Here is a 23396-nt window from a genome sequence, read left to right as displayed (position 1 = left end):
TATATTCATATTTCTCAAACTAAATTTATAATATAAGTTGGTCGTATAAAATATTATGCAATTTTACTTTCTTTTTTATAGGTGACATTTAGCTAACATCAAAAAAAAAAACAAAAACTTTGAAATTTTGAAGACGGTAAGTAAAATATTTCTTTTATTAAAACTATAATGTACAATATTTTAAGATAAATAATCGTAGATGTAAATAAATTACACGGAAAACAATAGATACCTGCCAAGATATGGGTTGCTAGTAAAAAAAAATAGCTGATGGCGCTAATTTTAATTGTTGTAGCTTTCAATTTGTTCCTAGAATTCTTTAAACTTCAAAACATATATCTAAAATGTCCTTGACGACGTAGTAGTCCTTGTTTCATAAAGTACATAATAATTAACAAAGCATTGGTAATTCTTTCCCCAGACTTAGGTAAGTTTATGTTGTTCAATTATTTGTTTTAAGCTATAGTTTAAACTTCTTTTTCTGTGCGGAGTACTATTAAGTAGGTTTTGTTTTTATAAAGATAAGATTGTCAATTTACTAAATGAGCAAATTTTAAACTATGTGGAAAAGAGTCAATTTAAAATTTTCCTTAGAGGTAGGTATATGTGTGTAGTGTAACAAGATAGACAATATTGATCTAGGTTTTCGTTTATTTAAAAACCTATTCAGTTTATAAATGTTATTGAAAGGTTTTAGAATTAAAACTGTCTGTTTCCCTTCAAATATTCTAAATAATACAAATTAAATTATTACTTTCCGGTATCTATTCTTTGCAAAACAGTAATATTATTTATTGATAGTTGATAAAAAGTAATAAATTTTTTTTATTTATTTTTATATTTAAAGAAGCAACATGGCGACATTTTAAATTTCATTTTGACTTACGAAAGACACATTTAATATAAATTATTAAATAGTAGAGTATCAAGCTTTATCGTTGTGTAAGTAGTTTAAAGACAATAAAACAGCATTTGCGTGATATTTAGAAAACGTAAAAGAAAAGGAATATCTTTAAAAAAAAGGTATCTACAAATAATAATAGTCGTAATGCTAATAAGGTTAATTAAGTAATGGTCATGTACACATTGCACTTCTAATTATCACAATAAGCTATTAAATGAAAAATAAAAAGTGGAGGAAGATTTGACAAACAAAATGCGACTCTTGCGACGGTTGGTGATTGCGCGTTGTGACTTTCCAAGGTCTAGTAATCGCGGAGTCGCGTCAGCTTGCTGACGTGTTTTGATAAAATATTTTGTATATCCGTTCTTGCATCTATCGAAGACTTGGGTATGTCACTAATATTTTAATTCACTACCACTCACATGATTTTCCATCATTCGCTATATTTATTCTGCATACTGTCACCATCTTGAGATTGAATCGTTCTGAAATAGGATTTTAAAGCATAATGAAATCGTTTATGATATTCTTCTCATACTTAATCGGTGTCTGTTAGGATTAAAAATTAATTAAAAATTAAATGCAAAGCATTAGGTACAAATAACTTCTGAAAATAATTTCTGCTGTATTTAATATTTAAATATTCAAAATATCCCATTGAGAACAATGAAAAAGAGTTTCATAAATTGTATATAAAACCTGTTTTTAATGTTATTTCAAAAGTGTCTGATAATTATTTTTTGTATGAAACTCTACATTTAAACAATTTTTTTTATTTCCATTTAAAGTACTTTAAAAATAATCTATACAAATAAATTGTAGCATTGAATTTATTGAGAGATTTATTGTTTTTTTTTTTTAAATATGATAACACAGTTTGAAGAACAAGAAACTGGAAAGGCTCGTATAATACTAAAAAACTAGATGACCTTATAGTGTAGTAATATAAAATGATTATAAAAATAGTGTTATTAAGGCAGCTAACGACTGTTCGCAACTAAGTAACTTACGATATTGATTAAATAGCATTATAAAGACCTTGAGGATACACTCAGTCTTGTCTCAATTTAGTCTGCATAATTTTTTAATTAAGTCCATATTGATAATTAAACTAACGTAACGATCTATTCTTGTCTTATTCTTGCATACTAATTTGTATTGGATTCAAATAAAGTATTATTTATTGTACGTTGAAAAGCATTTATCGTTATTCAATTCAATTTATGTCTTTAAATATTTAATAGTAGAAATAATTAATTTCAAATAAGTGTCATTAGGCTCAGCAGTAGTATGCGATTTTATTAGTTTATTGTCAATTATTCTAAAATAAGCGATAAAACTTCGAAAGACATTATTGAATCACCAAGAGTTTTAAATATGTCTGCTCTTAATAGCAACATATATTATAAAACGCTTACCCCAAGTTTGCATCGTGACACTAGATACGAAACGTCTACCGTTTTCCATTTACGAATCTTATTTCATCGCATTAATATAATGAGGAAAGGAAAATACTTCGAATGTTGTGTCACTATTGAAACTTGTGCTAAGCGTACTCTGTCATATGTTTGTTAACTAAAATCTTAGGAAAGCGTTCAGCACTATGAATTGGGTTATGGTAAACAAATTTTTCATAATTACTTAATATTAATTACATTTCAACCTCAATAATGGTCTTTACTGTGAGAACAAATCTATTATAGTGGTTTTAATGTCGCTGATAATACAATCATGACATTAAACCTTGTATTTAATTTTCTATTGTGTAAAAATTTACTTATATAACAAAAAATTTTGAGACGACCTTGAACTAGAGCCGTACAGGAAAACATCAAATATGATAATATAATTAACTTTAAGGATCTTTGGATTTCATAGACACAATACCAAAAACTGTCGATTGAAATATATTTGTAAAATCAAATGATAAATAAGATGTTTTCTATGATTATACATAAATAGTTTCAATCAAATTGAGACCGACCTCCTTATATAATCCTTCTTAGTGATTAATAAAATTATATGTAATATACCGCTCTTTTATCATAGCAATTGCACTGTATTTAAGAGGTCTTCTTAAAGTGGACACGCATAGTATTTTCAATTGAAATCGTTTATATAATAACTGATAACAAGATGGTAAGGCCAAAATGCATACACTTTTAATATCAATCTCTCATACCGAGTTACGTCATTAAAAAGTTGGAAAGTGACTTTAATAAGTTTGTTTTTATTATTTATCTTCGTTCATTGGCTGTATATAGCAGGTACTAATCTATATTTACTTTGTCTATATACACTAGGTACCAGCCTCGGCTTCGCAAGGGCCCTTTACAAAAAATATAAAATAGCCTATTTAATTTTGAGAACTATTAAACTTATATTATGATAACTTTCAAATGGTACGTCGGTAAGCCCGATTTAAATGATTTAAAAGTAATTTATAGATACAGATGTCGGTTTGAAAACGAAGTAATTTATTTTTGTAAGACTTAACGCTTTAGGAATGCCAATTTTTAAAAGTTGTAAAATGGACATAGTATGTTGTCCTTAAGATATAGACATTCCACCGCGGACTTTTCTGTAGAACTATACAAGATACACGTTTCCACCATATATTATTTTGTTATATCTCAGACTTTTCGTTAAAAGCTCTCAGACGGCTCATATTTTTCCGACACCTTCAAAAAATATCGTTAATGTACACACAAGTAAATACAAAAACTTAACAAATTATATACTAAAACCTTCCTCAAGAATCACGCTATCGAGTGGGTGGTGATAACTGTTTGATAATCAGTGCAGTAGTTTTTCCGTTTATCGCGAACAGACAGACAGACAGACGCGGCGAGGAACTTTGTTTTATAATATGTGATTGACATATAAGAGTTACACGTCTTTTTGAACATTATGTCAATTTTATTTAAAATACGACGAAGGTTTCCCAAAATAACTCAGGAAATATTATAATTTAGTGAAATTATGTTCACAATGAAGAATTTAGTAACGAAGAGTAACTGATGTGCTGATCTGTTTGTAATAAAAATTGCTTTTTATGACTGTTGAAACTATTTCAAGGATAAAAACAGAAATAAGGCAACAATCTTAATTTTCTCATTGTCTATAAGTGAATATAACCGAAAACCAATCTAAAAATGAATATGTATATATATATATATATTTACTATTTAAATTATTTAATTGATTTTTTCAGAAAAAATGTCGGAGATATCAGAGAAACAAGCGAATTCCGTAGTACAGCTGAAAGAATGGGTAAAGGGACAGCCACACTTACCACAGAATTTAGGTGAGAATTACGTTTATTTTTTTAAATTGATTAATTACATTAATATATAAGATATAGGAATATGCAAGGTTTTTTTAGGTTTAAAGTCATTACATATGATCACTGCACTTATTGTCTTAACCTATTGATTGAAATTTTGAATATGAAAATGAGCAAAGTTATATGTACTTTCTATGAGTATTTAGCCACCAGTAACGGCCGGTGTAGGAAAACATCGCGAGGAAACCTGGACTTATATTTTTAATGATAAGTTTGTTATCTCCAATCAGCCTTGAGCAAGCGTGGTGATAGACGCTCTAACCTTGTCCATGTGAGAAGAGGCTTATGCTCAATTGTGAGCACCAATAGGCTGATGATGAATGATTTCACGCGTATAACATTTAAAACTGAAGAATAAAAGTTGTAGTAGTAGTATTGTATTACTGGAATTTTTATTGAATATACCATTTTTATTATATAATGAATGCTAATTTTCAATCTTATCTAATTGCGTCACGATTTTATCAAAAAAAAAAAATATATATATCATGAGTCGCATTCTGTGTAAACATAGTCAAGGTTATCTAGACTAAAACGAAATTATAAGTAGGTACAGTCCAACTAGATTAAGTACTTCAACACTTATTCTAGTGATAACTTCATACTTACGTAAATATATTTGTTTCATATATATAAGACATATTTATTTGTAAAGGTAATTATAATATATGTATACAGAGCGTTTTTATATTGCCTCGATTAATATAGGAATTATGTATTTGTTGTCGTGCCTGTAAAATCATTACTACGTATTTGTGCTTTCAAACATATGTATATATATATGTGCCAGATATATATATGTGGAAAACTCGAAAACGAAACGTGATTATCGTACAAGTATATATAAATACTTGCACGTACTGGTACATAATATTTGCTATCTATGACGCGTCGAGCGTCGTCTCTACCACGTCTGATTTGCTCAGCGACTTTTCCCAGAAGTGTCAGGAGTATTCCGGTGATAGTTCTTGTACCGTCCACACTTTAACTGTGATAAAAAAAATATTGACACCATTAAATATTATTTTCAAATTCTAATATACATAATATAGAGGTTTAAGTAAATAAATACAAGTAAATATCGTCAATCGTGTAATATAAATCAAATTATTTGCTCCTATATGTCTGTAAATAATTATTATGTAAAATTCATATTTAAAATTTAACCATAAACGCGAGCAGCTTTTACCTAACCCTGTTACTGACATCAAACTAACCAGTTCTAATTAAAATCGTGTCTTTGAAGCCATAGCATAAAAAACAAACCTTAATATATTGATTTAATATATTTAAAAACCTTCGTATAAATATAGAACTTGTTAATTCTTTCCAAGCTTTATCTGAATAATTAAAAGTATATTAATGGAATTTACACTCAATGATATTAAGATATAACAATGAATCTTAAGATATTCGTAACTCTCAGTAGAAGATTTTAAGTAATCATGAATTTTATATTTCATACATTCAGAATTATATTGTTTATACTTAAATACATTATATATATGGGTACGATTACGAGCGAAGTCGTAGCAAAAGCTAATGGGTACAACATAACTTAAAAGTCAATCAAAACAGGCAAAAACATTCTCAATCCATGTCTTTTTAATGAGGTTAAAAGCATCGTGATGATAAAATGTATATGTCAAGTACAATAGAGATAAGTGCACTATATATTATATATACAATCACTTAGGCTTTATGTAGATATACATATAAATTACTCCTTTTAACTAACAAGTTTACAGGGCCTTTATACTTAAACTATATTCGTTGCGTAAAATCTGTTCCATTTTCAAAATATTTGAAATTAAAATCTAAGCATAATCAAATTTTGTGTATATTGTGCTTATACTTTGAAAACACATCACAAAACTAATTTAAGTTTACAAAAAACTCGTCGATAAATAACAAAATAAAACCGATTTTTTAATCATTATTAAATTAACGCTTAAACAAATTAAATAAGTTTAAAAATTTGTATTCTGTAACTTCTTAATTATCTGTGCCATTACTTAAAATTGACAGCCAATTTGATTTTACAAAAGAAAATGGCGTCTTAAAAGTGATATTAAATCCATCAAACCAGTTTCATTGTAAAATATATTGTTCAACGTTCACACGAACACTAAGGGAACTTGTGGTATAGAAAGCGTTCTTAACGGAAGTCTGTTATCGCATCGCTCGTACAACTTGGTAGTTGTTGTGTTACAGTTTTGTTTAACGACTGAATGACGTCATAGATTTACAATTATGATGCCATTGTCACTGTAACTTTGTTTTGTTTAGAAGAAGTCGCTAGTTTTCAGTGAATTCTTGCATTATCCTTTGTCTTTTTATTAATATACATACGCTTTCCTCGCCGTTTGTTTAAACTTTGCTGGTTTGAGCCACGAGCTGAAATTAAATGTTATTTGATACCAACAAATGTTATGTAATAATATTAAAAGTCACAATGCTAGAGATAATTAATTAATTTAAATAAAAATATTAATAAATAAAATCTAGTGTGTCATTAAAAAAATATACTCGATATTTAATATAAATTTATTATTTTCTATGTTAACAATTATATAGAAATTTCGAATCTATTATTAAATTTGACTAAGGCATAAATCATGCATTTATAATGTGCTTTACATTTAACTTTTACAGTACATGCATTGTAATGTTTTACGTGAATTATGCCATCAATATTTTTATTCTGAACACATCAAAATAATGTATAACCTTTAGTAATATTAAAACCTATAAATAACTCAATTGTTTAAAATTCAGACGAGCATCTCCTACTACGATTCGCTCATAGCTGTTACTACGACATGGACAAAGCGAAGACAACAGTGGAAACATTTTTCACAGTAAGAAATTCGTGTTCAGATCTTTTGACAAACAGAGATCCGAACTCGCATCACATGCAAAAGATAATGAAAGTTATGTAAGTTTGTATGTTCCATACTGATACATTATTTAACACGTGGGCACTAAAATTACGTCACCGACGCCCACCCTGTGTTAAAACTTTCTTTTGTTTCTAGAAATAGATAGTATATAGAGTGAAAAATTCTTTGGTGTTAATGGCATTTGAATATGCAACCTCAGGGACATTGCGTCCGAATAGACTTTATGGCTTGTTTTAAAAAAATATACATTTTTGCTAACGTTCGATAGCTTAGCGAGAAACGGTCGTATCGAGACCAAAATTAAACGAAAGTGAAACTAAACAGGTGAATAACCTATTAGATAAATGTAACAAAAAGTTTCAACTGGCCATCCTTTTTTCAAGTATACACACCGAAAGTGACATCGGTAAAAAAATTATGGACTAAATCTAAATCTTTTATGAACTAAAATTGTACTATACTTACTACGTAGAACCTTTTGCAGGATTCAAAAATTTATCTCGCTAAAATTCCTTTTTATTTCATTACTTATACTTCAAAACATTTCAACACTTTTTTGTATTTTATATTGTTTTTGTCATTTATATCCCCCCCCCCCTCTTAATTATTATAACAACTTATATGTGTAATGCTCATTACACCGACTGAGTCAAGGGACGGTAGCCTAAGGTCCGACCCTCACTATAACGAATACAATCACGATCAGGTTCGAAGAAAATTTTCTTTGAGCGAGATCGAACTTGTCAGGACTTGTACCGATAGTGTGGATATTTTTTCGGGTTCAGTCAGCTATAACCCGCTGAAGCGATAAGTAGTTAAGTACATACATGAAATGCAATTAACTGCAATACTTTAAGTATATTTTAATTTTAATTATATTTTAATTGTATTTGAATTATACTGTAGTAAAGTAAAGTAAACTTGGATGCACCCACATACTTCTCATTGCTTTATATTTTCTTCTTTCCTAGATAATATTATCTTCTTCATCAAGAAGAACAGCTATAAATGCTAATTTTAATGAAAAGTTTAATGACATATTTTCACTACAAATAATATAATAATTTTCTAAGGTTATTAATTATTTACAAGCCACATGCAATACATTCGACTTTGATTATTGACAATTCGAGGCTGAATCGTGGACTGAGTCAGGTTGTATGATGTGAACATGATATGTATGAGATCGAAATCGGCCCGAGAACGAACTGTGAACGGCTTTATAGTGAGGATCGGCCCTAACTTGCATCAGAACTCACGTCTCTAGAAGTCTTAGGTTCAAATACCGCTCGTGTCGATGAATCTTCATTTTATATCTCCTGTTATAATTATAACTAAATAAACACATTAGAACCTTTATTGTGTGATTTTTCATATTAACCTCATAAGCTTTGAATACGTCATATTAATTAAATAATAATAAATATTTTTTTTCAGTAACATAGGACAATATGAATTATCAGATAACACATGTCTATGGCTCTGGCAGATCAATGACCCCGGTCTAGACACCTACGACTACACTTTAGACGCCAAGCTATTCTTCTTAACAACCGACGCATTTTTCATGAGCGACAAACATCTGTACGAATCGGACATCGTATTGATGGACGTCAAGGACATCTCATTGAAGTTTATAACGAAATTGAATATTTCCGTAGCTAGAAAACTGGCCAAATACCAGGAGGTAATTTTGTTTTATATACAGTATATATATATATAATTATACTGTTTTATACATATAGGTAATATATAATTTGCAATGATACTATGATATATTTATGAAAAAAGGTGTAATTTAAAGTAAACTAGTAGAAATATTGAATAAAATAAATAATGATTTCGGGTTCGAAGCTGCGACTCGTTGATTATTGCGTTCCGGTTACTTCTCCACGTGAACTGTCGCGCCTTACCGACTCGTGTTTACGAATTATACTGCATTATACATTTGAATATTAATTCAAGGCCTTCGAAAAAAATCATAATCATACCGTAAATCATGTAATCGGTGAAAAAATCTTGGAAATAATATAATGAAAAATACGAACAGTTGTTAAGTTGTTTGTTGTTTTATAAGTAATATATTCAATTTAATGTGTCCGTTCTATGAAACCTCTGAGTATAAAGTACAATACTTAACAACTTAATTATCCTATATGAATACTGTGCTTGCATAATTATTATTTTTTATTATTATATATTAGAACCTTGGATTCTGTTCATTGGTGGGCTGGGGGTTTTAGTATAAGCCTTTATCTGTTGATATTAATATATATATGTATAATATATTATTTCAGGACGCGATCCCAATAAGACTAAAACAGGTGCATGTGATAAACGCTCCATCGTTTATAGATAAAATATACGGAGTTCTGAAACCTTTTATGAGAAAAGAACATACAGAAATGGTAAATATATTCACACACACACACACACACACACATATATATATATATATAGTTCACTTCAATAGAATTCAACAATTTAGTAAACAAAGCAATTGACCACGATTACTCAGTTCTGATGTATGTACTGTTTATAACAATCTTTTCATCACTAAACAACTGTGTATATATAATTTTTATTTAAAAATTATTTTGAACACGAAAATTCATTGCATTTGTCATATTGTCACGATAATTTTTTACTCATCAAAGTCTTTTTGTTTTTGAAAAGTGAGTGTTGTTAATGATAAATATATAATGAACTAGTTTTTCCCCGTGGCTTCGTCTGCTTTACTTTGATAAAAATAGATAGCGCTGAAAAGTACAAATTAGATCTTGTTGGCATGGTCTTTGGGGATGTGTCTGGTGTCACGGATATCCCTTGGTATTTTATATTGTTTTTCATGCGTATCCATCATTATAGTCCAATCCTGAGCCGCTTTAATGATAGAGTATGGTTGAAGTTTGATTTTACAGCCCTAGTGCCTTCACTCACAAAACCTATCAATCGTTCATTTGTGATTAATTCTTTTTGCGCTCTGGCCACCGAAAGGCTAACCACTTCACGTTTGATTCCTAAAACCCTATCGTGACGACGCGTGTGTTGAGCGCTATCCAGGAGTACCCTACATCCCACCAGCAAAATGCTTAGCAGTTTCATCTGCCTTCCCGCAGATAGAGTAAGTTTCTTCCATGCCTTCTCACTAAATTACTCTGATCTGGAAGAGTCATTGGAACGCATTGAGATAAAATTTTAGCAGTGCTGGCAACCAATCATTGTTTAAAAGTGCGCCATTTTAGTGCTATTGGGATGCTATAATCTCCTAACTGTTCTGCATTACTAAACGCATTAAAAATCTCACTAATAAATACTTAACAAAATATGAATAAATTAAAGTATTTTTTTATATAAATAGAGGCATAGAGAAGTCTCTGTCAATATCAGCTGATCACGTTTGTTTATAAGATTGTTAAATTCTATTGAAATGAAATGATAGTGTGTACTTATACTAATTAATTACTGGTAGTATTTGCAAATTGTAGTGTAATCTTTAAGTTGGTGTTGTATTGACTAACCAAAACGAGGAACTAGAAATCTTATGATCCATCCACTTATATATAATGAATAATTATAAAAATTCTTAGATTTATTGTCAGTAAAACTCAATATATTTTATTTTCTTTATAGATACATTTCCACTCACCCAAATCTGAAACATTATTCAAATATATAAAGAAAGAGGATCTGCCAGAAGATTATGGCGGTCTGAAACCTTCTCTGGCGGAGCTAACGGAGGATAGTTTGGAAAAAGTTATGAATAACAGGTAATTATATATAAATCATATAAAATATATATTTTTTTATATGTCCATAAAGTACAAAAAACTTTCGTCTATAAGATCTGCACTGAATAGACTATGATGAGGGAATCAGACAGGGGCTTGTTGAGTAGGCCGAATGTACTGTATGTACTGTACGTACTTATTTTATGTACTGCACGCAGTAAAGTAATCAAGGTGAAGAGTAAAAAAATGTTTAAACGCCGCACCGGCTAAAAACAGTCCTTATATAATCAATTAGCTTCAACGATTTCTAAAACAGTGTGAGAGGCACTGCCTTATAACACATGCATAAGTATTTACACACACATACTTATATTTCTGTATAGATCACAAGGTTTGATATGACGTCATTGTGTGGAGAATAAGCAATCCGTAGTTGTGATACTAGTCACGCTGGCTGGGAGGCGGCGCTAGTAGCGGCCGGTCGATAATGTTTCTGTTAACTTTCGATAGATGGCAGTTTTAACAAAATATAAATCTCTGTGAACAGTCCTATTGAGTAATGCCTTAATGTAATTTAGCGAGAATATAATAATGTAGACTTAGTTGTTTTGTTTTTGTATGGAGCGAAGGTACGTGTATATATGCACTATATAGATGATTAAACGATAAAAATAATTTCTTTAGTATAATTATAAACAAACATTAATGTTTATATATAAAAAACGATAGTGCGTTTAAATCTTTTAAAAGTCATCAGTTTAGCCAGGATATGTATATATTTAAATTAAAAAGCTAGGGCAAAAAAATATATATTTGTTTGAAAGAATTTCATTTATGAGTCCGTGTGTTGAAGTTTTGCGTAAAACACACATAAAACCACGTGCAAGGAATTCTATGCCTACTCTATTCTGTTATAAGGTTGTATTTTGAATTTTTGTATATTTTTAAAGTAAGGAGACGAACAAGATTGCCATTTTTCAGGTTTCTAGGATCATTACAATTAATTATATCTACGGTTACGGAAACATGAATCTGAAAGAGGTCATGTTATAATGGTCGGTGTGCGTGTTTCACATATTTATATATTTATATAGAACCTTTGACTTTTGAGCTCTAAAAAATGTCGTGTGCACGTTTCGTGAAATGAATACAACAATTATAAAATAGTTTTGTTCTAAGTAAATTAATTCGTTTTTGATATGGAATTATTTTTAATATTAATATAATGGGTTAGTTTTAACTTTACAATACCATGAACATCACCTGCTAAGATCTCTGTGAGATAATTTTAACCTAACCCATAGTCATTGATCAGTTAAACATTGTTGTTAATTTAAAAAAAAAACTAATATTTTCGTATTAACTACACGTTTGTTATTATGTTAGACTTCTACGAGATATTTTTTTTTCATCTCGTGTGGCCGTGATCACGGTTGATGCAAAGTAACCGAAACATCGAGAGTGTGTAGTTAAAATTATAAAAAAACGCGTACTAAATCCGAAAATATTAGTTTTATATAAATAATTTATGTTGGTCATTTAAACAGTTTTCTCGATTATGTTTTCATAATTACCATAAGTTTGCGTTTAACCAAAACACTGAACGTTTCGAGTCTTCCATTCATACTTACGACGATGCTATCAAACGCTAAGATATCTGATATAAATACAAGAAATTGTAATTAATTTCACCAGCGAACTCGTATTAAGGATTTAATTTTCTCTATATACGATATTATGTGGTGATTAAAATTGGTATAATTTGTGTACAGAGAACAATTATTGGATGAAAATCTATGGCGAACGAAAAAGAACGGGACGTCCGCGGATGAAGGCTCCTTCAGGAAGCTAGCTATAGATTAAACAAAGATATTATCAACAGACATTATTATATATTATATATATATTTATACATAAGATATTTTTTATACTATCCATATATATGTATATAATTGGTTTAAAAAATTTCTGAATAGAATTTTTTATATAAATAAATTGTGTATTGTCCTAACGAAGAGTTTGATTAATCTTTATAATGACAAAATAAAGATGGCGGATATAGGCTTCTCATGTTTTGTATAGACAGGATGTGGAAAGTTGAAATAAATTGTATATTTTTATATCCATGTATAGTAATAGCTGTGGGTATATGAAAGGAAATTATAGGGTTGGTGTACACTGAATAAAAGACCTTAATTATCATTAAATTATTTAATGAATACGTTTATCTTCACTATTTGGTGTAATGAGATAATTACGCTTTGATGTTTTTCAAACATAACTTTCGACACACCCTGTACATTAATAGTAATTTTTCATACAATCTCATTAAATCTATTGAAACACATATAATTTACGTGAACTTTAAACTCACATAATGACTTTGTGTATTGAATTCAAATATTTTTATTAAAATACGCACAAAAATACTGATTATATATATACATATATATATGGCTGTCTAGTAAAAACAGGGTAATTTTTATAATACATTATATGCGTATGTATTTTGGTAAATAATCTCTCTTTAAAGACGATTACGGAATAAGAAAGTGTACAGAGATCTTCATGCTTACCGTAAGTGTGTGTTGTTACACTACATACGGAGAGTTAACAGTCGTCCATGCACTTGTGGTAAACATATATATGTTGAATTTTAATATATTATAACTCTACACAGATTTTTCTACATTTATAAACAACAGTTGCTGTTGTTTATGTATTTTTAATGGAAACTGGTCTCAGGTGTGTAATATATAATTTAAGGATTGAATAAAGTGGTTGATTTTTTTAATTTTAATTTTATTTTTTATTCCTCGTCTTAATTTTTTTTTTAATACAACCTTGTATGGCGGTTTAATTAACTGGCGACTAGCCGAATAAGAATCCTTACTTACTTAGCATTGAAAAAAAACTAGGACATATCTATCACATGAAATAATTAACTTAATCGAGTTAATATAAAAGCCATACGTCGAAAGTAAACTGAATTTTTAGACCTAAAAAAAAACTTAAGTGTTTTTGAATTTTGATAGGTCTTAAAATATTTCAAACTTCTTAAGTAATTTCGAATGACGAAATTTTAAATTCATTTCCATACAAACTATCGTCCCGTTTTTGGTTCGTGAATATTTTTTTATCTCATACATTAAGTCCCTACATTCGTTTCAAACTCCGGGGACCCATACTGCGGGATTTATTGAAGCAATACTAAAGTAAAACACAATTGAAGCAATTGTGAACAACAAGCGATCACTTACGGAATCTTATTTCTTTCCTTTAGTACGTGTTCGCGTAAACTAAACACGGACAGTTTTTAGTTTTTTGTACATATACTTATGTTTTAACTATCGTGAATGAATATTTAAAAATGTAACACTAGAAGGGTTATGCTAAATTAGAAGATGTAAGCTTGTGCAAAGGTACCTACAGTTGAATATATATATGGATAGAGTCATAAAAACAAGGAGAGAACTGACTTATCAAAATAATATTCCATAACATATCACTATTAATATATTAAATATACACAAAACCAAAAACAATTACATATAAAGAGCTTTCATCTATCTCGATTTAAAACTTATCGTGATATGAAATTTGAATATAGCACAAGCTAAAGACTTGTACACTTCTAAAATCTACGATCGATTAATCTATCTCACCAACACGCCTTACGAACGGATCCTGGTCACCTCTGACAACTGACTGCGTATATGTGCTTCCCCCCTCTCCCACCCTCTCATATTCCTTCAATATATACTACAGTAGAATATAATTCTACTTTTAGGTAGTATTAGAAGTACATACATTGTGATATTCCCAATATTATGATTGAGACAGAAAATCTCTTCATTGTATTTAGGTTTAAATACCGCTGTGTATATGTCATCCCTTATTTGTAATATTAATCTTAGTATATTAGCTTGTCACTTCTAGTTAAAAGCATAATATGTCTGCGGCTTCAATAGTATGTAAATTAGTTGTTTTGGTTAAGTTTAGGAAATCATTTAACAGGAAATTATATGAAAAAATATAAATGGATACGAAATTGAGACAATGCCCTTGAAATGCGATCATAATCACGCGATATTTAATACCATTCTCTGTGAGTTATTCAAATATGGCGGTTTACTCGACTTACTTGTTAATATAAAGTGTCTTAAAGTCATCTATATATTATAAATTAAACATTTATAGTTTCTATTTAACTTATAAACGACAGTATCAAAGACATTGTGAGTTTATTTTATTTTTTAAACTTACGTATTGTAGTACAATCATTAATACTCGTTTATTGTACGCAGTTTTTAGTTATTGCCAATATGACACGGAAGCAGTTTATTTTTTAATTTTTAATAAGTAAATAATATCTTATAATTCAGTGGTTATAAAGTTTTGTTCTCGTTTAGAACTACGGTGTTCTATTTATTTATATAGAAGTTATATTTTAATCGAATGTAATTATGATTTCATTAGTAAATGATAATATTTTAGAATCAATGAACCATTTCTTATTTATTTTTAACGTATCCCAGATGACAGACGTTCAAAATGTATTATATATATCGGCGCAAGCAGCTTCAATGACGGATGCAACATGGAAATAACTGGCACCAATTATTATAACACCTTATTGGTCGTCGTTACTATTGTTAAAAGTAAAACGAAATCAAAGAGAATAGAACTATGTTTGAATTCTGGTTTAAATATGACGTCTGGACGCACGACAGAGGACTGCAGAGTTCAGCGAGGGCGGAGCATAAAGAATGTGATTATGAAGAACCTTCGAGAAATACAAGAACATTTAGAAGACTTGAAGTTCCATTTTAAAATATCTGGAACGTACTGGAACGTACTGAAACAAGTGACATTAGAGACGTCAGCGAGGCTGGCGTCCTGTCTTTAAAATAATGAATTTATAATAAAATCCGATATCAGAAGTGGGATCGCTCTAGTGATCAGTTACTGCCGGTCTTAGTGTATTTGTAAATCCTGATCCAGCTCAAGAAAATAATCATCCGGAGAACTTGCGTAATGAAGAACGCTCCTCAGTCTTTCATGCAAATGATGTCAACAATGCAGAGCGTGACCGAACGTTTGCTACTAAAAAAAACAAGGGATACGATTAAAATTACTAACAAGATCATATTAATTTTATCATCTTTTGATCCCGGTGATAGTGTGTGTGTTCGGGATTGATTCAAACGCATCTTTACGGCTGTAAATACGTACCAAATCAGTAACTACGACATTCGAATTAAAGTCTTTTAAAGGAGTGAGCTAGAAAGTGTGCAGACGATTGGTTAGTTGCAACATCTACACAAGAGGCATTACGTGAGACCATAGCTAACATTTCTTATTATCCTTTGAGCTAACCTCGTGTCCATGATGTATTCTGAAGAGAACCATGAGATTCTGTAGGGAAGGCTTGTGGTACCGTGACAAGACAATTATACACCACAGATCTGGAGAGCGTGACCTCTGAGCCAATCGCGTGTTACCCTTGAGCTAACCACGGGTCCTTGATGTATCCATAAGAGAACCATGAGATTCCGTAGGGATGCCTTGTGGAGCCGTGAGAAGACAAGTCTACACCACAGATGTGGAGAGCGTACCTCTGAACTAATCGCGTGTTACTCTTGAGCCAACCACAGGTCCTTGCTGTATCCTTAAGAATACCATGAGATGACGTAGGGAGGCCTTGGGAAGACTTGAGTAGAAAGGTACTCACTCGATCTATAAGAACTTGCATGATTTTAATATCAAACTACTAAGACCATTGCTTTATTTAAATACGACAATAGACATACTCTTCACAGTAATATTTGCAACATGTCTGGTTAACACACGGCAGTGCCTCTACAAAAACGATGCTGTAATTCAAACGGAAGCATACTCGACTCCAAAATCCTGATCAAATACATCTATTGCGAATATAACTAATTTCAGTTCCTTTTGTGCTAACCGTGATCATGCGTTTGAATCGTGTTTCCGACGAGAAAAAGAAGATGACGCCGAATTTCAATTCAATATCGACTGGTAAATGTACCCTAAATTAAAAGCAAGTTTGCAGTGGTGCGTATAAAAGAATCAATTGCAAATAAAATCTCTGGGAGTAGAAAACAAATCGTAAACTATTTGCGTGGATTGAGATCGGACCTTACTATTTCAATGAATAGTTAAATAGTTATTAATGTAGAAATAATTTTCTATAGTTCCAGGTTTTGAAACGACTACTAATATATTAACCGGAGCAGATTTATTACGTGATAAGAATACATGTGGAAAATTTAGTATCCTTGCCGATGTTTTGCACATACGAACAAGTCAATTATGCTTTGACAGTTTAGATTACAATTCAACAATCAGTCCGTTTAAATCGAAGTAATGCACCAACACATTCAAAACAGGATGGTCGAGGCGGAGAGAAGATACAAAGCTAGGTTTTTGAGAGGTCGAGCTACGATTAAAAGATTCCAGAAGGGAGATATTGTAATAATAAAAATATAACCCCAGAAATCGGATATCCCTATATTTAAAATTTTGTGAACTATACAAAATCCAGAAAATAATTGAAAATGATTAATATCTTGTAAAGTGATTTTAGACAATGGATGACTTCGAAATGTGGCACATGACCAGCTACGATGAGACTTCACAGCATCTGAGGGACGACACAGAATTACTAAACAAGCAGTTAGGTGGACCGTTCACCTACCTAATAGTTATCCGGTGAGCGTATTTCATTTTGTTCAAATTGCTTCATTCAAACGCATTACCATTAATCATTGCTAGTAATGTGATTGTCTAACACTTATTTTGAGATATATTACTATAAAAGATGCATTTGGCGTGCGGATCCGAACCATAACAAAAAACAAATAAAAAAAAAAAAAAAAAAAAAAAAATGATATTGTACACGGGTGGAGACGTCTTACGCCAAACAAATAAAGAAAGAAAAAAAAAAATAACCAAAAAAAAAAAAAAAAAACAAAAAACAAAAAAAAAAAAAAAAATTGTAGACGGGTGGAGACGTCTTACGCCAAAAAAAAAAAAAAAAAACAAAAAAAAAAAAAAAAAAAAAAAATTGTACATGGGTGGAGACGTCTTACGCCAAACAAATAAAGAAAAAAAAAACATATTTTACACGGGTGGAGACGTCTTACGCCAAACAAATAAAGAAAAAAAAAAAAAAAAAATTTAGGCGGATGGAGACGTCCTATGACATATGTTATGAATGTTCGTGTGACGCCCCAAAGCCATAAGTAGATTAAATAATTGGACCTGATATTATGATTTCGTCTCACGATGAGTCGTAATAAACAACGTAACCCATACGACAACAACAAATTTGTTAACCATAACTATAACAATATAAAGTTATCTAGGTTTACTGTGGAAGTACCTAGACTACATAAGTATCTCTCTGTTATCACAGAAAACAATGCAGAGCACGCATCAGTATAACCGTATCGGCATGACTTCGGACGATGAAGCATCAATTCTTGAACCTGGCCCATACTCTACGAGACCTGCAACGGGTACGAGAACATAACGAAAGCTAAGCAAGAGAGAACATATCACCAGGCAGGTGCAGAGCACGCACCGCCTGCCAGAATGGCCGTATCGGCGCAAGCAGCTTCAATGACGGATGCAACATGGAAATAACTGGCACCAATTATTATAACACCTTATTGGTCGTCGTTACTATTGTTAAAAGTAAAACGAAATCAAAGAGAATAGAACTATGTTTGAATTCTGGTTTAAATATGACGTCTGGACGCACGACAGAGGACTGCAGAGTTCAGCGAGGGCGGAGCATAAAGAATGTGATTATGAAGAACCTTCGAGAAATACAAGAACATTTAGAAGACTTGAAGTTCCATTTTAAAATATCTGGAACGTACTGGAACGTACTGAAACAAGTGACATTAGAGACGTCAGCGAGGCTGGCGTCCTGTCTTTAAAATAATGAATTTATAATAAAATCCGATATATATAAAAGAGTGGATGTCTAAAGAGCCTCACCTGCCTTCGGATCTTGGTGAGTTGAACTGATTTAATTCACAATTAGGATTATTTGTATATTTCGATGAATTAAATGGTAAAAGCTTGGTTATTTTTAATCATTAGCTGTAGGTATAAAAGGTTGGTATGTTATGCATTTACAATACAAGTTTCATCAAGCTCTGTTATGATATTAATATACTAAAGGTTTTATAATAAAATACAAAAACCAGGCCACTAATTCTTGATAAACATAGTTCTGATATAATTCAGATTATTACGTATTAAAGGCTACTAACAAAGGTAAACGAGTGAAAAAGTATAGTTTTTTTTTTTATATTTATGTTCTGACATTTAATATTAATAGATGCAAATAAATTACCGTACGGATTTTTTTGAGATCATTAAGTTTTTCTTTATATCAAGTCTACAAAATTTTTCTGAGTTAAAACTGAAATATGTTAATATCGTATGCACGTACACAGGTACATACTTATGTCCTATTGCCTTATATCCAATGACCATTATTATTTAAGACAAATTGGGAGTAGTAATTTAGTAATCCCATGTTTCAACACCGTAGAAGGTGAAATTGATAAACAATTCGTAATAAGAGAGGGTTTATTTTTTTATAAATATGCTTATTTGACAATTTCGGGTCAATATTCTCACTGTTTGATTTTTTTTATATTATGGTCTTCATCCGTGCATAGACGTGCACAGTATATTCTGCCAGTGTCGTGTCTGCTGGATAGCTGGATTATCTTTGTTCCCTCACTGATTGTTAAAAAGTTGTAAGCGTAATGTCAAATAATGACATTTCAGTCGTCTGTGTTGAATAATAATAATAATAATGACGTTTAAAATATTTTTTGATGACTTAAGAATAGAAGCTAAAGTAGTAAAAACAAGTTTTTATATAAACCAACTCACCTTCAACTTCTTGCTTTATCACAAAAATGTTTAATATTAGAAGTGATTAGCTATGCTCATACTGAACAAAAGTCGAATGTATGATATAATTATATTCTTATTTGTTTTTATATGGCCATGAAATTACCAATTATGTCTTAGAACATATAACCTTAGTCCTTACTCTTGTTACGCAATAAAAACAGCACACGTACCTATATTACGGCGTCACTGGTTTAATTACAGCTTACGCTGGAACTAATGAAAAAAACATAATTATTTTACACGAATCAACATATACTTTATATTTTCCAGACGATGTCGTCATCACTAAGTTTCTTCACAGTTGTTACGGAAGCCTGGAGAAAACCAAGAAGTGTATAGACAACTTCTGCTCTACCAGATCTAGGTTGTCAGAGATCTATACTTTGCGAGATCCTCTGTCCCCTAATGTACAAACAGCTTTATCACTAATGTGAGTAACAGCTTGCTTTAGATAATTTACAACTGACATTGCTTTAGATATTAGCAAGTATTCATTTAAATAAAACTAACATTTTAGGATTTGTAGATCGGAAATATGTAGATGTTCAGATAAAAATAAAAGCCAAATTTTACTATTACATTACATGTTAGATCGCGAACCAATACCAAAAATATATATTTATAAAGTTACAAATAGGTTGCACTATTCGTATTTATGTATATACATATATAATTAAAATTCTATTTTTATTCACTTGTTCGAATGCTTATTTGAGTGTAACTTTTTTTTTCTGTACCTACACGGTGCACCATAATTTCTGCTCTTTTTTCTTTATCAAAAAGTTTCTGGCAAATCTTTATAAAGAGTTGGGTTAATCTCTGTTCATCACATTTTTTTTTATATTGTAATTATTATTATTTTTTAGTACATAAATAAATAAATAAAATATATTAGCTTTACCTATAACTCTCATATTATTTTTTTTCCAATGATTCTGTGCTAAAGAAGGTCGATAATATATACCCAGGGTTGGCGGAACTTATGTTTGCGGCAACACTGAAGTTATAATAAACAAATTCGACGATGCAACCTTAGAAAGGTTCTCATTCTTCGACATGCTGAAAGCCCTCTGTATGACCATGGATTACTGGATCCAGTACCAGCCATACCTCCTCGACGAACACTTGCTGGTCGTGGACATGACGAACATCACCATGAAAATTATACCCAAACTGAATATCATGTATTTAAGAGATTTCATAGTATTTCTTCTGGTAAATACGCGAACAATTTTGGTCTTATTACTCATATGGATATGTCATTGAGAGAACATTATATAAGAGACGTTAAATATACACGTACCATGAATATTATTCACATTTAACGCTGTCAATATTATTCTCGTATTATTTGATAACATGTTAACTTTATATATTTTTATTATTATAGCAAGGTGTACCTGTACGTGTCAAGAGAATAGTTGCTGTTAATGCGCCATCATTTTACGATAAAATTTACGCCTTTATAAAACCAGTGTTGCCAGCAGAAGTTTGTGATATTGTAAGCGTTTTATTTTCATTGATTTTTTTTATGAAAACGAAATACGATACCCGTACAAAAAAAAATTATTAAAATTATTTTTTTTAACATTCTTGTGTGTTTTTGTGAAAGACAAATTAACCTTTGTAAAGTCTTCAGTTTGTTATTGAGAAACCTGCATTTAATTAGGTAGCATTAGTTGTTAAAAATACCTAGTTATTCAAATAATGTTTACTAAACTCTTTACATTATAATAAGTAAATTAAAGTCAAATAATTTCAAGCTATTTGTTTCCAGCAACTAATAAGTTCTGCGATAATATATATATTTCAGATACATTTCTACACGGATTATAAAAGTCTACACAAAATTGTCGATAAGAAACATTTACCGATTGAATATGGCGGCGAAGGGCAAAGTATTTATGAACAAAATCAAGAATGGATACAAAATTTAGAAAAAAATAGGTATTTACATATGAATATAAATTAATATTGTTGTTGTCTGTTTCAAATATGGCCTCTACCGTGCAAAGACGTGCACAAGATATTCTGCCAGTGTCGTGTAGAATTGAGGAGACACGATCCGGGATTGACTTTTGAATGAAATAAAATTTAACAGTCTCGACTGAAGTCACAATTAGTATCTTTGTTAGTAGATCTAAAAAAACACAAATTATTATGCAATATAAATTAATATTATAAGTGATTGCTGATAAACTCTCACGTTATTTGTGACGTATATAAAATTATTGGACAGTGAACGTTATTGAAATATATTGAGGCCGTATATATGGGCGGTATTTTCACTTTGTTTTTATTACAGATATTTATAATGAATTTTAAAGAATGTTAGAGTTATTTAGATGTTAGATTTTATCCTATTTCTTTTAACGGCGATTTGTTATTTTCGTTTTTAATAAACGACAAAACTTCAAATGTATATGAAAATCACAAAATCAAAACTTAATTTTTAAAAAGTTACGTTTAAACCATACCTTATTTAGATTTATAAAATATCACGACTCTATTTTATGACGTAGTTGTAGCATCGATTGGCCCGTATTTCACATATTAAATTGTTCTTAAAAATGTTACATATTTTCTATAAATCTTTATATTTTATTTATTGCAGACAAATGTTCTTGAATGATGACATGTGGAAAGCGGATATGAAAAAGAAAATGAAGAGCAGCGCTCAGGATAACACGATGAATGGCTCATTCAGGACCCTGCACATAGATTAGGCGGTCAAAAATATATTAACTACTCTATTTAAATTTGGAATATAATAAAGATTTTTTTTAAATAAATTAATTCAAAATAATAATTGTTTACATATAGCTGGCTGCATTGGCAGAATACACTGTGCAGGTTTCGCACGGATGAAGTATGTATTTAGGTGAATGGCACTAAGCTATAAATGTGTTTATGTAATAAAGAAATATAATGTGTAAATACTGAATACTCATAGTTGAGATATATTCAATTAAAACAAATCATACATATTTGTTTTAAGCTATGGCAATCATACAAATTTTAAATGTGACAACTTTTGTCAAAATTGAAATGTTGAAGTTTTAAGTCATATATCTTGGTGTTGTCACATGTAAAAATTACAAATTAACCTGTCAAAATTATGCAACTATTTATTGTATATCTCTTATAGCATAGTGTGGAGATTTTAGCAGTTTTAAAATATTATTTACTAGCAGGTTTGATAGACGTCGTCCTGTCAAGTCAAAGGTATCATCGACTAGGGAGCTGGGTAAATGCTAGATACAATTAGTTCTTAATGCCGACCATAGACCGATCTGTGGTCTGATTCTGACGGATAAGATTATTTAGCAAAGAGTGTATAAAGCTAAGGTTACACTATGATAATTTATGATAAAGTTAATAACAACTCTTTTTATAACTTTTCCGTTTTTATTTTTCAAAATTTTCGCGTCATTATCTGGATTATTACAAAGGTAAGACGTATTAGAAATTATTTTGAAATAGGATTAATGAAATCAATAAAGCCGATCTCACGTTATAGGGTGACCAGGAAAAAAATTAGGTTA

The 23396-nt window shown here is 30.4% G+C and overlaps 2 protein-coding genes and 2 long non-coding RNA genes across 6 annotated transcripts; 3 read left to right on the top strand and 1 right to left on the bottom strand.

Moving 5' to 3' along the window:
• The first annotated feature begins 320 nt into the window (after positions 1 to 320).
• LOC116768068 (alpha-tocopherol transfer protein-like) lies at positions 321 to 13678 on the top strand. Of its 3 annotated transcripts, none has more exons than XM_032658691.2 (7): positions 321 to 427; positions 4119 to 4211; positions 7029 to 7188; positions 8591 to 8840; positions 9451 to 9561; positions 10787 to 10923; positions 12657 to 13678. In XM_032658691.2, the coding sequence occupies exons 2-7, from the start codon at positions 4124 to 4126 to the stop codon at positions 12745 to 12747; spliced, it is 837 nt and encodes a 278-aa protein (XP_032514582.2). In that variant the 5' UTR covers positions 321 to 427; positions 4119 to 4123; the 3' UTR covers positions 12748 to 13678. The 3 variants fall into 3 exon arrangements, with proteins under 3 accessions (XP_032514582.2, XP_032514581.2, XP_032514580.2); XM_032658690.2 differs by lacking the exon at positions 321 to 427 and adding an exon at positions 882 to 1023; XM_032658689.2 differs by lacking the exon at positions 321 to 427 and adding an exon at positions 1134 to 1291.
• A 1661-nt stretch (positions 13679 to 15339) lies between these two features.
• On the top strand, positions 15340 to 23252 carry LOC116768162 (alpha-tocopherol transfer protein-like). Its single transcript, XM_061523418.1, has 7 exons — positions 15340 to 15452; positions 18889 to 18931; positions 20122 to 20281; positions 20820 to 21066; positions 21242 to 21352; positions 21665 to 21798; positions 22466 to 23252. The coding sequence occupies exons 1-7, from the start codon at positions 15351 to 15353 to the stop codon at positions 22575 to 22577; spliced, it is 909 nt and encodes a 302-aa protein (XP_061379402.1). The 5' UTR covers positions 15340 to 15350; the 3' UTR covers positions 22578 to 23252.
• LOC133319359 (uncharacterized) lies at positions 15461 to 17397 on the top strand. The gene is made up of 2 exons (XR_009752997.1): positions 15461 to 16926; positions 17103 to 17397. It is a non-coding gene; the product is annotated as an uncharacterized LOC133319359 (long non-coding RNA).
• On the bottom strand, positions 19502 to 20896 carry LOC133319360 (uncharacterized). Its single transcript, XR_009752998.1, has 2 exons — positions 20753 to 20896; positions 19502 to 20064 (listed from the first exon to the last, which is right to left on the bottom strand). It is a non-coding gene; the product is annotated as an uncharacterized LOC133319360 (long non-coding RNA).
• Positions 23253 to 23396: the final 144 nt, after the last annotated feature.

This window comes from Danaus plexippus, chromosome 19, assembly GCF_018135715.1.
Source record: "Danaus plexippus chromosome 19, MEX_DaPlex, whole genome shotgun sequence".
Classification (NCBI taxonomy): Eukaryota; Metazoa; Arthropoda; class Insecta; order Lepidoptera; family Nymphalidae; genus Danaus; species Danaus plexippus.
The sequence above is the reverse complement of the archived record's forward strand: the minus strand, read 5'-3'. Positions and strand labels throughout refer to the sequence as shown.

Excerpts from the sequence above, each read along its gene's own strand:
- LOC116768068 (XM_032658691.2), top strand. The coding sequence starts at position 4,124 with ATGTCGGAGATATCAGAGAAACAAGCGAATTCCGTAGTACAGCTGAAA. Across the intron at positions 4,212-7,028 it reads ACACTTACCACAGAATTTAG|ACGAGCATCTCCTACTACGA; the intron begins GTGAGAATTACG and ends TTTAAAATTCAG. Across the intron at positions 10,924-12,656 it reads GAAAAAGTTATGAATAACAG|AGAACAATTATTGGATGAAA; the intron begins GTAATTATATAT and ends ATTTGTGTACAG.
- LOC116768162 (XM_061523418.1), top strand. The coding sequence starts at position 15,351 with ATGATTTCATTAGTAAATGATAATATTTTAGAATCAATGAACCATTTC. Across the intron at positions 21,067-21,241 it reads ATTTCATAGTATTTCTTCTG|CAAGGTGTACCTGTACGTGT; the intron begins GTAAATACGCGA and ends TTATTATTATAG. Across the intron at positions 21,799-22,465 it reads CAAAATTTAGAAAAAAATAG|ACAAATGTTCTTGAATGATG; the intron begins GTATTTACATAT and ends TATTTATTGCAG.